This window comes from Anomaloglossus baeobatrachus, chromosome 5 (genome assembly GCF_048569485.1).
Source record: "Anomaloglossus baeobatrachus isolate aAnoBae1 chromosome 5, aAnoBae1.hap1, whole genome shotgun sequence".
NCBI classification, from domain to species: Eukaryota; Metazoa; Chordata; class Amphibia; order Anura; family Aromobatidae; genus Anomaloglossus; species Anomaloglossus baeobatrachus.
In genome coordinates this window covers 42,058,691-42,072,778 of record NC_134357.1, presented here as the reverse complement: position 1 = coordinate 42,072,778, position 14,088 = coordinate 42,058,691, and the positions used below count along the sequence as shown (strand labels likewise).

Here is a 14,088-nt window from a genome sequence, read left to right as displayed (position 1 = left end):
ATATATACATATGCCACAAATGACATATACCTAGCTATATGGTAAATAAGAGGTAACTGTGCGCCTGTAAGTTTATAATATAAATGCCCTTGGGGCCACACATACAATCCATATGGGCGTTATTATACCTGGTATGTTAATAATCCGTTTATCTGACCTAACCTTGCAATGAATAATGCATGACTCCACTTCTAGCATATGGCAGCTTTACCCGAGATTCTACATAATAACATTGCGTCACTGTAACATGTTTCAGAATCTATAACAGCTTGCCTGAAGTAAAGAAGAGGAAAGACGAGGAAGAGAAGAGGATGATAACACAGAGCAATAGAGCGCGAGCCCAGCTATTCAAAAAGGTAAAACCGGGTCCTGCTAATGACATACGACAACAGTAATCTGGGGTTTAAGATTTGACCATTGGTTTGTTTTGTTCTAGAAAATCCTGGATCAAGTCCTACAACGAAGCTCGGATTGAATTGCCTCCATGAAATGTTACTGAATATTTAATACTAGCATACCATTATTATATCATCAAAGAGGCTACATACGACTTTATTTTTCCATAGACAGCGCCACCTTTGTCCATAGGTTATGTTTGGTATTGCAGCTCCTTTTCCGTTACCGTATTTTTCATTTTATAAGACGCACTGGATTATAAGACGCACTTCAATCTTAGAGAAAACAAAAAGGTAAAATAAAAAATATGGGATCTGTCTTATAATCCGGTGGTGTCTTACCAGGGGTGGGGGGAAGCGGCAGGAAGCCGGGGCGGTGGTGGACTATGGTGATGCTGCGGGTGGTGTGACGGGTATCCCGGATGCTCACTGCAGGAGCTGTGAGGCAGGAACATCCAGAAACTGTCAGCGGTGCGGGCTTCAAAGAAATGGCGCCCTCAGTCGGCGCGTGCACAGATTGCGCTATCGGCTCAATGACGAGCCAAGATCTCATCTGCACACGCGCTACCTCCAGGCATCATTTTCCTTAAGTCTGCTGTTGGGAGATCAGTGGGCCGGAGTCGGCGCATGCGCAGGTGAGATCTTGAGCCGAGAGCTCCATCTGCGCATGCGCCAACTCCAGGCGCCATTATTTGAAGCCCGCACCGTTGACATTTTCAAGATGGCTCCTGCTTCACACCCCCAAGCGAGTACCAGCACCACTCACAGTACTAGCACTGCCCGCAGCACAACGGCCCGCAGCATTGACCCTGCCTCCTGTGACCATTTGCCACCACCCCCCGGTAAGCTACATTCGTATTATAAGCCACACCCCTCATTTTCCTCCCAAATTCTTCCGAGGAAAGGTGTGTCTTATAATCCGAAAAATATGGTAAGTCAATAGGAATAAACTGCAATACCGAACATGCCCATAGGAAAGAGTGGTGCTATTCATAGAAAATAAATATAAATATAAATAAATATATATATATATATATATATATATATATATATATATACACTGTATGTATGTATATATATATATTTCTTTTCTATGAATAGCACCACTATTTCCTATGGGCATGTTATACATATATATATATACGGTATATATATATATAAAATTTATTTTTTTTTATTAAGTAGACCACATAACTCAAATTTTACCAAAGCTTACACATCCTTTTTATGTTAGTGGACAAATATTACAATGCATGCAATGAAAATAAATGTTGTCAGTTTAAACCTTTATATGATCTTTTCTTGCAATAATAATTTATATTCACTATTTGCTTAATTTTTAGACAGTCATTTACACAATATTACTAGATTTTACCTATTTTTATAGTGAATGCCCAAACTTAAATACTAAGTGCAAAATTTCTGTACTGATTAATTTTGTAAATGATCGCTGACATTTCAATCAAGTTTGGAAAAATAAATAGTTCAATTAAATAGAAGAAACTTTGTAATATACCTAATGTGAAAAAAAAATCTTTTTTCTCCACTTATGAGACACTTCTTCCCAGCTCCTGAACTTATTCACTGTGAAGAACTTCTAAAATCTGTGTTTCCGAAGACAAGACAGATTGCCAGCTCTCTGAGTGGTTGGTTTTCAGCTGTCTGCTGAAATCTAAGGGGTACTTTGCACGCTGCGACATCGCTACTGCGATTTCGTCGGGGTCAAATCGAAAGTGACGCACATCCAGCGCCAGTAACGACGTCGCAACGTGTAAAGCCTAGATGCGCCGATAAACGATCGCAAAAGTGTCGTAAATCGGTGATCTGTGTAGTGTCGGATATTTTCATAATGTCGCACCAAAAGGAGTTACGATGTTGTTCCTCGTTCCTGCGGCAGCACAAATCGCTGTGTGTGAAACCGGAAGAATGAGGAATCTCACCTTACCTGCCTCCACCAGCTATGTGGAAGAAAGGAGGTGGGCGGGATGTTTACGCCCCGCTCATCTCCGCCCCTCCGCTTCTATTTCCCACCTGCCGTGTGACGTCGCTGTAACGCCGCACGACCCGCCCCCTTAGGAAGGAGGCGGGTCGCCGGCCAGAGCGACGTCGCAGGGCAGGTAAGTGCGTGTGAAGCTGCCGTAGCGATAATGAGCGTTTATCGTACTATATGCATCCCAATGCAATTCAGCTGGATGTGTGCCCTCGGACACACATCTAACTGAAAAAGGGCTGGGCCGGCTGGCCTCTCCACCACCCTTGGCCCCTGTGATCCTCCTGCCACTGTTTTCAGCTCCTACATGGAGTGCTTAGCATTCCCCGCTACCTCCACGGCTCTGCGTTGCCCGCAGCAGTGTGATGAGGTCGCAGCATGATGATCTCGTCACGCTGCTGCACGCTGGGCTGCGGGATAATGTGGCCTGCTCTGCTCCACTGCCCCTGGTGCTACCACATGGCTATTTTGCATGTGACGTGCTTGAAGCGCATCACATGCAAATTAGCCATGTGTAGTGTGCACTCAGTTAAAGTGGCCAAAGCAACACAGCTGGCCCCTCTCTTCTTTGGCCATACTATAGGCTTCGGTGCCATTACCCCAGCCTAGCCCCCCTCTTCACAGGGCACCATCCACTAGCAAGAGCAGGAATACCCTGATGGTGGCCATGTGTGTGTGCATGTATATGTGTGTATGTATCTCTATGTGTGTACACACTGTATGCTTGTATATATATATATATATATATATATACTATATATATATATATAGTATATATATATGTGAATTTGTAATTTTTCTCCAATGGTCGCAAGCAGAGAGTCAGCTTTCTATCTCATGGAATAGAGCTATTTGACATTATGCCTAAAGCCATCCCTTAGTGGTGGATGTGTCGCGGGCGGAGGAGGGGACGCTGCGCTCTCCCACTGCTCAGGTCCGGCCGCTGCTGCTGCGGCTGCTCGGTGGTGGCTCGAGCGGTGGGCCGGATCCCGGGGACTCAAGCGGCGCTCCTCGCCCGTGAGTGAAAAGGGGGATTTTGATTGTGGGGATTTGATTATTGTCCGTGACGCCACCCACGGTTGTGGTGATATTGGTGACACCACCGCTGCTCTAGACGGGGATCCCGGGAGTGGTAACAGGGAGCAGCTTTGTTGTTAGTTCTCCCCTCCGTGGGTAGGGGGTTGGTTGTCCCGGGGCCCGGTGATGGGGTAGGGATGGATTGCAGGCGGGCTACGGGTCCTGGTGAGGTGCAGGGTCGCGGGGGCAGCGCTGTGCCGCACGGCACGGTGGTACTGACTCAGCCAGTGATGAGGACACAGTTCTCGGTAAAACAAGCGGCTGGATGGACGGGTCCCACAGGCGGCTGCGGTGTTGTTTCTCCCGGCAGGTTGGTGATGACTGCCTTTCCCTGCACCTATGTACGGTAGATGGTTCCAATGGGTTCTCACCGGTAACCCGCTCCCCAGCCTGGATATGGGCCGGAGGAGCCCCTTTTGCCCGTAGGCTCTGGCCCTGAGAAACGGTTGCCTTGGCGGTGGCGGTGTCTCCCTCTCTTGGTTGGACTGTTGCCTTCTGTCGGGACTTGGCTGTTGGGAAACCCAGGAGGTTCCCTTCACTAACGAATTCGGCAAATTCACGGCGACTCCTAGCCTTGCCGGGGTCCGTAAGCCCCTGCCAGATGGTGCTGGCTTCTCTTTGCGTACCGGTCCGGTACCACCGGGCCACCGCCCGTCCACGGTCCTTACGGCAAACTCCGATAGGCCACTCCTGCAGACGGTCACCACCGTCTGCCAACCTTGCTGTACCGCCCGGGCCACACACCCGGATGCTGTCAGTTAGTTGCTCCACTACCACTTTCCTTCCTCTCACTTTCACCTCCAAAACTAATCTGTCTGGTTTTCCCGCCTCCAGGACTGTGAACTCCTCGGTGGGCAGGACCAACCGCCTGGCCCACCCCCTGGTGTGAACATCAGCCCCTGGAGGAAGGCAACAAGGGTTTTGTGTCTGACCTCGGTGTGCCTGCTGGAAGTGTGGGGTGTGTTGATGTTGTGCTCTGTGGCCCCTGGCTTGTCCAGGGAGCCACATTCCCCCTTAGTTAAATGCAGACCGTCCGCGGGCTGCCCGTCCATCACCGGTTTTATTTTCACAACTGAAAAATATAGAAAAATGGTAAAACACAGATTACAATTATATTAACATCTTCCCACATCGGGAGGTACTCTTACTTAAACGTTACGGTTATGGCTTCCGCCCTCTCCCACCCAAGCAACCTGGCCCTGATGCTGCCCCTAAGCAAATGGGCAGCACCCCTTGACCCCAGTCCAGCACAAGTTGCCCGAGCGGGTTCTGTCCTTTTCAGGGGACCCACGTCCATGGGGAAACCCCGGAAACCCCCAGAGGATCGCCACCGGTTCCGGTGGTGGCTGGGCCCCAGCCTGCTCCACTGCGGGCCCTTCCTCCAATCTGCCTCTCCGGAGGCGGTAACGGTGAAAGCCACAACAACATTATTTACAAGCCACTAGTTTGTGGTTGCCCTGCTAGTTCTCGGGCCTGTTCATAAGGAGTTCCTTATGCAAAATTGTATAGGGGGTCCCAACGGGGACCAGTTGCCGGCAACGACCGGTGCAAATCAGCAGCAAATCAGGTGACATCTCGGTTGATCATTCTTTTTCATTCATTTTCAAAACATTTAAATGGTACTTTTATGGTCCCAATGGGAAACAACTTTTAGGCGGAGGACCGCCGACTTCACTGCTCGCTTTCATCATCCTCCGCCGGTCCTGGGTGGAAAAACACAGGCACCAGCCCCTCCAGCGCATAGCAGGCGCGACGAGGAAGGGCTGCCCGGTATCCGTTATTTCCGCTCCGGGGAATGTAAGTGGCCTCCATGCCATCCAGGGCGATGACTCCTTCATCCTCCTCTGAAACAGGCTCTGTGTCAGGTCCGGAGTCACTATCATCTGACCCTACGCCAGGCGGGTTGCCGCCAGCCGCCGCAGCCTCCGGGCTCGCCACTCTTCCAGCCACTGCCACGAGGGGATGTACGCCGGATGGGCCAGCATCAGCGGGGTGCACGGGCGGGGAAGACGGGGGCAACATGGGGGCCAGGGGTAGACCGGGTCCCTCAGCCGCAGTGGCCGGTCCCTTGGGGACACAGGGGCGTGGGTCACTCACCAGCTCCTCCATCATTGCTACCATTCCGTACACCCGGGCGACCGGAGCTACCTCCTCCACCTCCGCGGTCCACTGCTCCATCAGCCTACATATCTGCCTCCGGTAATGTCGGCAGATCCCTGCCGTTCGGGCCCTCAGCCATGCCGCTGTTCCGGGCACCGGCTCGGTAGCCTCCGCATAGCTGGGTGGAGCAGACATCCTTTGCAGGACTCATCAGATCGCGGGGTCCCGGCGTCCTCACTTGTATAGCCGCGAGCTACATGCGGCCAGACGCTATCAGTCCCCCTTAGTCTCTTTCCGGCTCCTCCTCTACAGGGGCGGGGTTTTGGCCTTCGCGCCTCTACTACTCGAGGAGACGCTCGAGCGGGAACTCTTCGCGCCAAAGATGGCGGCTTCACAAATTTTCCGGCCGGACACCTCCGGCGGTCACACAAGGCGCACTTCCACCAGTCGGTAGAATGGTAGGATCCTGTTTGTGACGCCAAGTTGTCACGGGCGGAGGAGGGGACGCTGCGCTCTCCCACTGCTCGGGTCCGGCCGCTGCTGTTGCGGCTGCTCGGTGGTGGCTCGAGCGGTGGGCCGGATCCCGGGGACTCGAGCGGCGCTCCTCGCCCGTGAGTGAAAAGGGGGATTTTGATTGTGGGGATTTGATTATTGTCCGTGACGCCACCCACGGTTGTGGTGATATTGGTGACACCACCGCTGCTCTAGACGGGGATCCCGGGAGCGGTGACAGGGAGCAGCTTTGTTGTTAGTTCTCCCCTCCGTGGGTAGGGGGTTGGTTGTCCCGGGGCCCGGTGATTGGGTAGGGATGGATTGCAGGCGGGCTACGGGGCCTGGTGAGGTGCAGGGTCGCGGGGGCAGCGTTGTGCCGCACGGCACGGTGGTACTCACTCAGCCAATGATGAGGACACAGTTCTCGGTAAAACAAGCGGCTGGATGGACGGGTCCCACAGGCGGCTGCGGTGTTGTTTCTCCCGGCAGGTTGGTGATGACTGCCTTTCCCTGCAGCTATGTACGGTAGATGGTTCCAATGGGTTCCCACCGGTAACCCGCTCCCCAGCCTGGATATGGGCCGGGGGAGCCCCTTTTGCCCGTAGGCTCTGGCCCTGAGAAACGGTTGCCTTGGCGGTGGCGGTGTCTCCCTCTCTTGGTTGGACTGTTGCCTTCTGTCGGGACTTGGCTGTTGGGAAACCCAGGAGGTTCCCTTCACTAACGAATTCGGCAAATTCACGGCAACTCCTAGCCTTTCTGGGGTCTGTAAGCCCCTGCCAGATGGTGCTGGCTTCTCTTTGCATACCGGTCCGGTACCGCCGGGCCACCGCCCATCCACGGTCCTTACGGCAAACTCCGATAGGCCACTCCTGCAGACGGTCACCACCGTCTGCCAACCTTGCTGTACCGCCGGGGCCACACACCCGGACGCTGTCAGTTAGTTGCTCCACTACCACTTTCCTTCCTCTCACTTTTACCTCCAAAACTAATCTGTCTGGTTTTCCCGCCTCCAGGACTGTGAACTCCTCGGTGGGCGGGACCAACCGCCTGGCCCACCCCCTGGTGTGAACATTAGCCCCTGGAGGAAGACAACAAGGGTTTTATGTCTGACCTCGGTGTGCCTGCTGGGAGTGTGGGGTGTGTTGATGTTGTGATCTGTGGCCCCTGGCTTGTCCAGGGCGCCACAGATGCAAGCAGTCAGAATCTTTTATCTCTATTGGTGAGTGCACACGATCAGAATTAGCAGCGATTTGGATGCAGGGTGTTTTCGCTGTGTCCAAAATGCTGCATTGTACAGTACAAGCACAGTGGATGGGATTTAGAGCAATCCTGCCATGAATGTGTCATGGCCTGATGTGATCTCACAGCGCATTGTGGATTGCAGATCTGCTTTAGTGCCCACTTGTTATTTACCCTGAGTTGGAACATATTTAATTCCATCCGGCACTGAAGGGGCTAAGGTTCCTTTCTATCCTGCAGTGATCTAACAGGTAGTAGTAACCTCATCTGCAGTCATTCCCTTCTGCTATAAATCTGCTCTTCACTCCTCCCTATGCCAGCTATAGCTCAATTCTATTACTGCCCACTTAAAAGGAACCAGTCTCTCGTGAAAGCTGAGGTGTCGCATCCATTGCAGCTGAGAAATTCCTGCTGGAGTTTTATTTGCTGTGTCTTTCTTCCCTATTTGTCTTTACTACCTTGTGTTGCAATATTGTAGTGATCTCGATGTCCCTCACTTGTTAGGGTGAGTTTTGGGTCAGCGAGGGCCTAAGCACGTGATTGGTGACAGAAGCAAGTCACTGAAGAAAGCTGAGGTGTCGCTCCATTGCAGCTGAGAAGTTCCTGCTGGAGTTTTATTTGCTGTGTCTTTCTTCCCTATTTGTCTTTACTACCTCATGTTGCAATATTGTAGTGATCTCGCTGGCCCTCACTAGCCAGGGTGAGTATTGGGTCAGTGAGGGCGTAGGCACGTGATCGGTGACAGGGTTAAGTCTCTGGAGAAAGCTGAGGTGTCGCTTCCGTTGCAGCTTCGAAATTACTGCCGGAGTTTTATTTGCTGTGTCTTTCTTCCCTATTTGTCTTTACTACCTCGTGTTGCAATATTGTAGTGGTCTCGCTGGCCCTCACTTGCCAGGATGTTTTTAGGGTCAGCGAGGACCTAGGCATGTGATCGGTGACAGGGGAAGGACCCATATAGGGGTGTTAGAAAGTGCAGAGATTAGCCTAAGTTGTTAGGAGTTGACCCCGCTCCCTTCTATCTAGTGCCAGGGCACACCATTATGTTTTGTTCCCGGTGTACCCTGTGTGTTGCGGCACTTGCCGAGAGCTCCGTTATACCCGGCGGAATACTGTAGCGGTCTCGCTGGCCCTCACTAACCAGGATGTGTTTAGGGTCAGCGAGGACCTAGGCATCTGATCAGTGATAGGGAGAATGGAAGTGCAGGGATTAGCCTCAGGTGTTAAGAGGTGACCCCACTCCCTTCTATCTAGTTCCAGGGTACACCATTATGTTTTGTTCCTGGTGTACCTCTGTGTTGCGGCACTTGCCGGGAGTTCCTTTATACCTGGCGGAATACTGTAGCTGTCCCTCACTAGCCAGGATGCGTTTAGGGTCAGCGAGGACCTAGGCATGTGATCGGTGACAGGGGAAGGACCCATATAGGGGTGTTAGGAAGTGCAGGGATTAGCCACTGGTGTTAGGAGGTGACCCCGCTCCCCTCTCCCTAGTGCCAGGGCACACCATTATATTTTTTTCCCGGTGTACCGAGTGTTGCGGCACTTGCCGGGAGTTCCCTTATACCTGGCGGAACCCTGGTAGTCACTGCCAAGCTGCTTCCAGAATCCCCATCATGGGCACAGACGGTGCGTTCTCCAGCACAGTACACTAACGTCTCCACAAGAGAAAGCACACGTTGCGTTCAAAATGCTCCCTGTTCCGGATTGTGTACACTCCTCCTTAAAAAAAAATATAAAAAAAACTAAAGATCCATCAGCTTGAAAAATATACTGCAAAATTAATCAGCTCGGAATTTTGTACCTAAAAAAAAAAAAAAAAAAGATAAATAATGGGCAATTACTTTAAAAAAGGACGTCACCAACCCAGAACATTTACAATAGTTACATACCATACATATTCACGTTGTGCAGTTATATTTAATGCTTCTTTTTTGCTTTTTTTTATTTTTTTTGTTTTGGTGAAAGAGTTATTTTTCTCCATCAGTATTCTTAACTTTTGCCTTTTTCTCATTGGTTGTAACTTTTCCATTAGTGAATGTTATAATATTATATCTCATGTTTTACTAATTAAAGGTTTTTATATAATTTTGGCAGAAGATGTCTCATCTCATCGATGTGAAGGATACTTGTTCTTGGCCTGTCAACATCTCCGCAAGACTAGGCAGGTGACAATTAAGTAAGGTTAAAGAGCCATTTAAATAGAAATATTAATGACAACAGTCATTGACTAATTAGAGGGAGAGTTCAGCGGCAGGTTTTCAAGATCACTTATGTCTCTTCATTAGGAAGGGTATATTTAAGGCAGTGAGGAATTTAAAGTGTCCTTCCGATGTACAATCTGAAGTTACGCTAAACTTATTCTCCTGTTTAATGACTAAAAATTAAAGTTTCGCTCTAATGATTTTTATACAGTTGACGATACAAAATGGAAAAATAGTGCGAGGAAAAAACGGAAGAACGGAGAAGCACATCACAACCACTGGATGGCAAGATGTAGACACATAGGGTCTGATTCATCAAAGCCAGACTTCTGGCGTAAATAGCTTTTAAAAGTTTCAAAATTTTGGTGCATCTCGAGGTTGCCCTAAACTTTTTTGGCTTTTGGCATTCTCACAAGATTTTCACCCAACTCCGACTAAGTGGGTAAAGTTATATGAGGATTTGGCGACGTGTCAAAGTCAAGATGAGTGGTGGCGTTTGTTAAGCCACAAATCTTACTCCAGCATGTGTCTCTTAAAGGGAACCTGTCACCACTTTTTTGGCCTATACGCTGCGACCACCTCTTGTATACAGCATTCTAACATGCTGTATATAAGAGCCCAGGCCGGGGGTATAACATAAAAAACACTTTATAATACTTACCTAACGGTCGCGTGGTGGGCCTTATGGACGTCTCCGTTGTCCTGTGCCGGCGCCGCCTCTTTCAACCATCTTTGTCCTCTTTCTGAAGCCTGGGTGCATGACGCGGCTGCGTCATACACACTCGCCGGTCCTGCGCAGGACCTGAATGCCAGCGAGTGTGTATGACGTCGGCCCCATCATGCACCGTGGCTAGAGAAGAAGGAGCACAAAGATGGACAAAAGAGGCGGCGCCAGCATCGGACAATGGAGACACCCATAAGGCCCACCGCCTGACCGTTAGGTAAGTATTATAAAGTGTTTTTTTATGTTATACCCCCGGCCTGGGCTCTTATATACAGCATTCTAACATGCTGTATATAAGAGTCCAGTGGTGGTGGCCGCAGTTTATAGGCCAAAAAAGTGGTGACAGGTTCCCTTTAATGAGTTAGGAGCCTCGCATTTCACCCAGCCCCTTCATCAAGACTGACGTGAAGGTTGCTGGTCTTGATGAAACAGGACCATAGACCATAACTATCTCCTGATAGAGAATCCCCAAATCATATTTTTTCCAAAACTGGTCATCTTGCTGTCAAAGTAATGGGGAACTGAGGCCTCTAAGCTGTCACTCATGCTAGGGGGTCCTATGTTATCCCTATTCTCAGTGATACCCTTAATGGTAGGGATGCCAGAATCTCCTTCCTGGCCCTGCTTCTGACTAGTCCTTATCTGATCCCTCTCTCCCCAGGGGGTGACAGTACAGGGGTGGAATGAAAGTCACAGATAAAGACAGATAAGGGAAAAAACAAAACTCTGTCACACAGCATGCACACATATAGGTAAAGACAATAAAATATTCCGGAGGAAACACAAGAGAAGGAAAAAAGCTACAAAACAGCAAAGGTAAACTCCACAACAAGCAAATAGCACAACTTTCAGAAGAGAATCTGGGACACCACACCTCACAGACCAAAATCTATAGCTGGCATGGGTAGAAGATTTCAACCAGCTTAAATAGGAGGGGAGCAAATGTGATTGGCTTCTTCACCACATGTGTTCAAAGGAACCTAATAAGCAGACTAGCAGATATTAACTCTTACTAGTCTACCTGTGAATCAGCACACAGCAGGTCGACGTCCGAGTCTCAATGTTTTGATCCCAGACACCAGAAAAACTATTGGGTAGAGTGTCAGAATCTGTAATCTGAACAGAGCCCGATGCAGCTATGACACTCGGCAAAGTTTGTGTAAAACTCCATGTGACACTTGCATCATAGATCTCAGGATGTCAAGTCAAGAAGAAAGGAAAGAAAGGACACATGTCTTGGGGTGTGGCAAGGTTACTTGAAACACGGGCTCCTACACTGGCCATAGGGCTAGGGTGGCCCTAGCTGTCCCTGTTCCTAAAGATACGTTTAATGGTGATGATGTTTGGGCCGCCTTCCCAACCCTAGCTCCTGAATAGCCCTGGTCTATATCCTCTCTCCCCCACCCCCGATGAGGCCCGGGACAGGAGTGGTTGATCCCACACAAATAGACAGACAGGAAAAAAACAAAACTCAAACTCACTGCACATGCACAGAGGTAAAACAATATGTGCTCAGGAGGAAATAAAAACTCAGGGAGGAAATAAACCTACAACAAGAATATTTCCATAATACACCAAATAACCCACAAAAGAGCTCCAGAAACTGGATCACCACAGCACAAGGACCGGTATTCGAAAATGAAGCTATAATCATCATTGGGGAACAGGCTCCACCTTCTTTTCAAGGGCAGAGGTGGCTGCAGCAATTCACAGGCCAGCAGAAATTAACTCCTGCTAGACTGATCATTAGTAAGCACACAACTGGTCGATGCCCGAGTCTGATGTGCAACTCCAAAGCACCAGGGAAACCATGGTGTAAAATTTCAGACTCTGCAGTGTGAACAGGGTTAAACGTTGCCGTGACACTCAGTGAGTTTAGAGCTAAACACCATATGACAACACAACAGTATATAGAAATAGACATCACTCTGAAAAAAAGTGAGAACCTGATTTACATCAAACTGGAGACCCATTTATGTCCTGATTTTAATTTTAGTGTTTTGAACTGAGGGTGTTTCCCAAAAACCTGAAATCCCTGTAAAACAATTAATTTACTGAAAAGTAGAAATTTGGCCAATGTTTCAACCCTTTTTCATTGGACATTTTAATCTCTGTTTCATAATAATACAGACAAATTCCTTTTGCAAAATGTATCACAAACCACTGCACTATTGCAGTCCAATTCAATGGATGGTCTGACCATAACCAGGACGGTGGAAAAGCAACTGTTTATCAGCTGTAATGACCTAGTTGTAGTGCCAAGTCCCGGCGTAGCATTCTTACTCTCATGCCTTGGTTCTCCTCACCTGCCTGGTGGGCCCATGTACTCCGTTCCTGACACAGGGCCTGCCACAGCCTCCTCCTGCTTCCAGGCCACACGCAGATCTTCTGGGAGTGCCTGAAAGGTGTGAGCATGGCCATGCCCCCTTTCTTAAAGGGTCCTCATCCTATTACCTGGAAGTGACCGCAGCAATCTCCCTGTAAGTATTTAAGGCACTCCTCCCTTTGGGGAGGTGCCTGAGCAACATTGCCTATTCGTAGGGCATTGCTAGTTCTCAGGTCCCCTACCCGTCACTGTGTCTAGTCCTGTCACCTGTCCTAGTGTCTCTTCCTAGAGCCTGCTGCTACCACCACCACACCACATCTGAGTGACCACCTTCATGCTGTCATGTTTGAGTCACCACCTTCGTGTTGCCACGTCTGAGTCACCACCTCCATGCTGCCACGTCCAGGATATCACGTCCTGTTGTCTCGTCTGTGATTCCTGTCCGTATGAGCAGATTGCACTGGTCCTGGCAGTCATGCACTTAGGCCTCCTGGGGTTGCACCAGATAGTCCCTGTCTAGGGTTTCGCTACTGGTTGCTTCTCCAGGTGAGTCCAGTGTACGGCCCAGTGGGTCCACTCCAGGACACTTGCCGCCCCTCGGCGACCATAACACCAATCTTAACAACAGTCCTGATTTTCCAGGGATAATTATTGTAACTGGATCAAATATTGGGTGCACGTAAATAACCCACAAAAATGGGTGTTTCTATTTGTAATTGGTGCAAAACATAACATAATGACATCTCATTACAGTATTACCCAGATCCCCCCAACTTTCCCGATGCAAAGCATTGACGTATTCCTTCTTTTTCAGCTTTGTCTGGGGACAGGTACTTAATAAATAAATAATAAAAACTATCCTGCAATTTCATCATTTCCTTCAGATGTGTCGCCTGTCGGTGTGACAGCTGTATAGAACGTCGCCATAATGCATGATTTAAAATCCATGTCACTTAATGCTCTTTATCAAGCAACTTCGCCAGGCGTACACATGACAAAGTGGGAGCAAATTGACTTCACTTGTATCAAGATGTCTGTCTGACAGCAAAGGACATGAAATAAAATGACATGCAGAGGTATTAGTCACTATCCTATCTGCAATGTCACATCCCAACCATAATGGAATGAGGGGAGCGGGTATGTAATATTTCACATCAACCACAGCAGGAAGGAAGGGGGCTGGGGTGGGGGATCAATACGTAATTTGTGTCTTGTAAATTAGAAATCCGGAAATGTGTCCAATCAGACTAGAACAAATAATCAGCACAATTACACAATAGCTAAGGCTTGGGTCCATTTCCAACGGATGTCGGCGATTAATTGAGGAAGATATGGGAAAACTGCGACAAATAATGGACGTGTTGTAAAATATTCTTTGTGTGGTGCAACATATTGGTGTTTATCACTTGAACCAGGTTTAGTTTACTATGAGAACCTGTCAATCCGGGTGCAAGAGGTCACCGGGCGAGAGGGGGAAAACCAGGGAAGATATAACGAAAGGCCCTAATGATAGGAGGTGACCCCACTTCCCTCTCTCTAACACTCAC

The 14,088-nt window shown here is 49.0% G+C and overlaps 1 protein-coding gene across 2 annotated transcripts in view; it reads left to right on the top strand.

Annotated features, from left to right (window-relative positions):
* C5H10orf90 (chromosome 5 C10orf90 homolog) overlaps nucleotides 1-14,088 on the top strand; it is a 282,565-nt gene that overhangs the window by 254,210 nt on the left and 14,267 nt on the right. The window contains exons 9-10 of one of the 2 annotated variants that reach the window (XM_075352249.1): nucleotides 257-356; nucleotides 9,385-9,455. In XM_075352249.1, coding sequence (XP_075208364.1) covers nucleotides 257-356; nucleotides 9,385-9,455 — 171 coding nt within the window. Of the gene's footprint in view, nucleotides 1-256; nucleotides 357-9,384; nucleotides 9,467-14,088 lie in introns of both variants that reach the window. The other variant, XM_075352250.1, reaches the window with a different exon arrangement.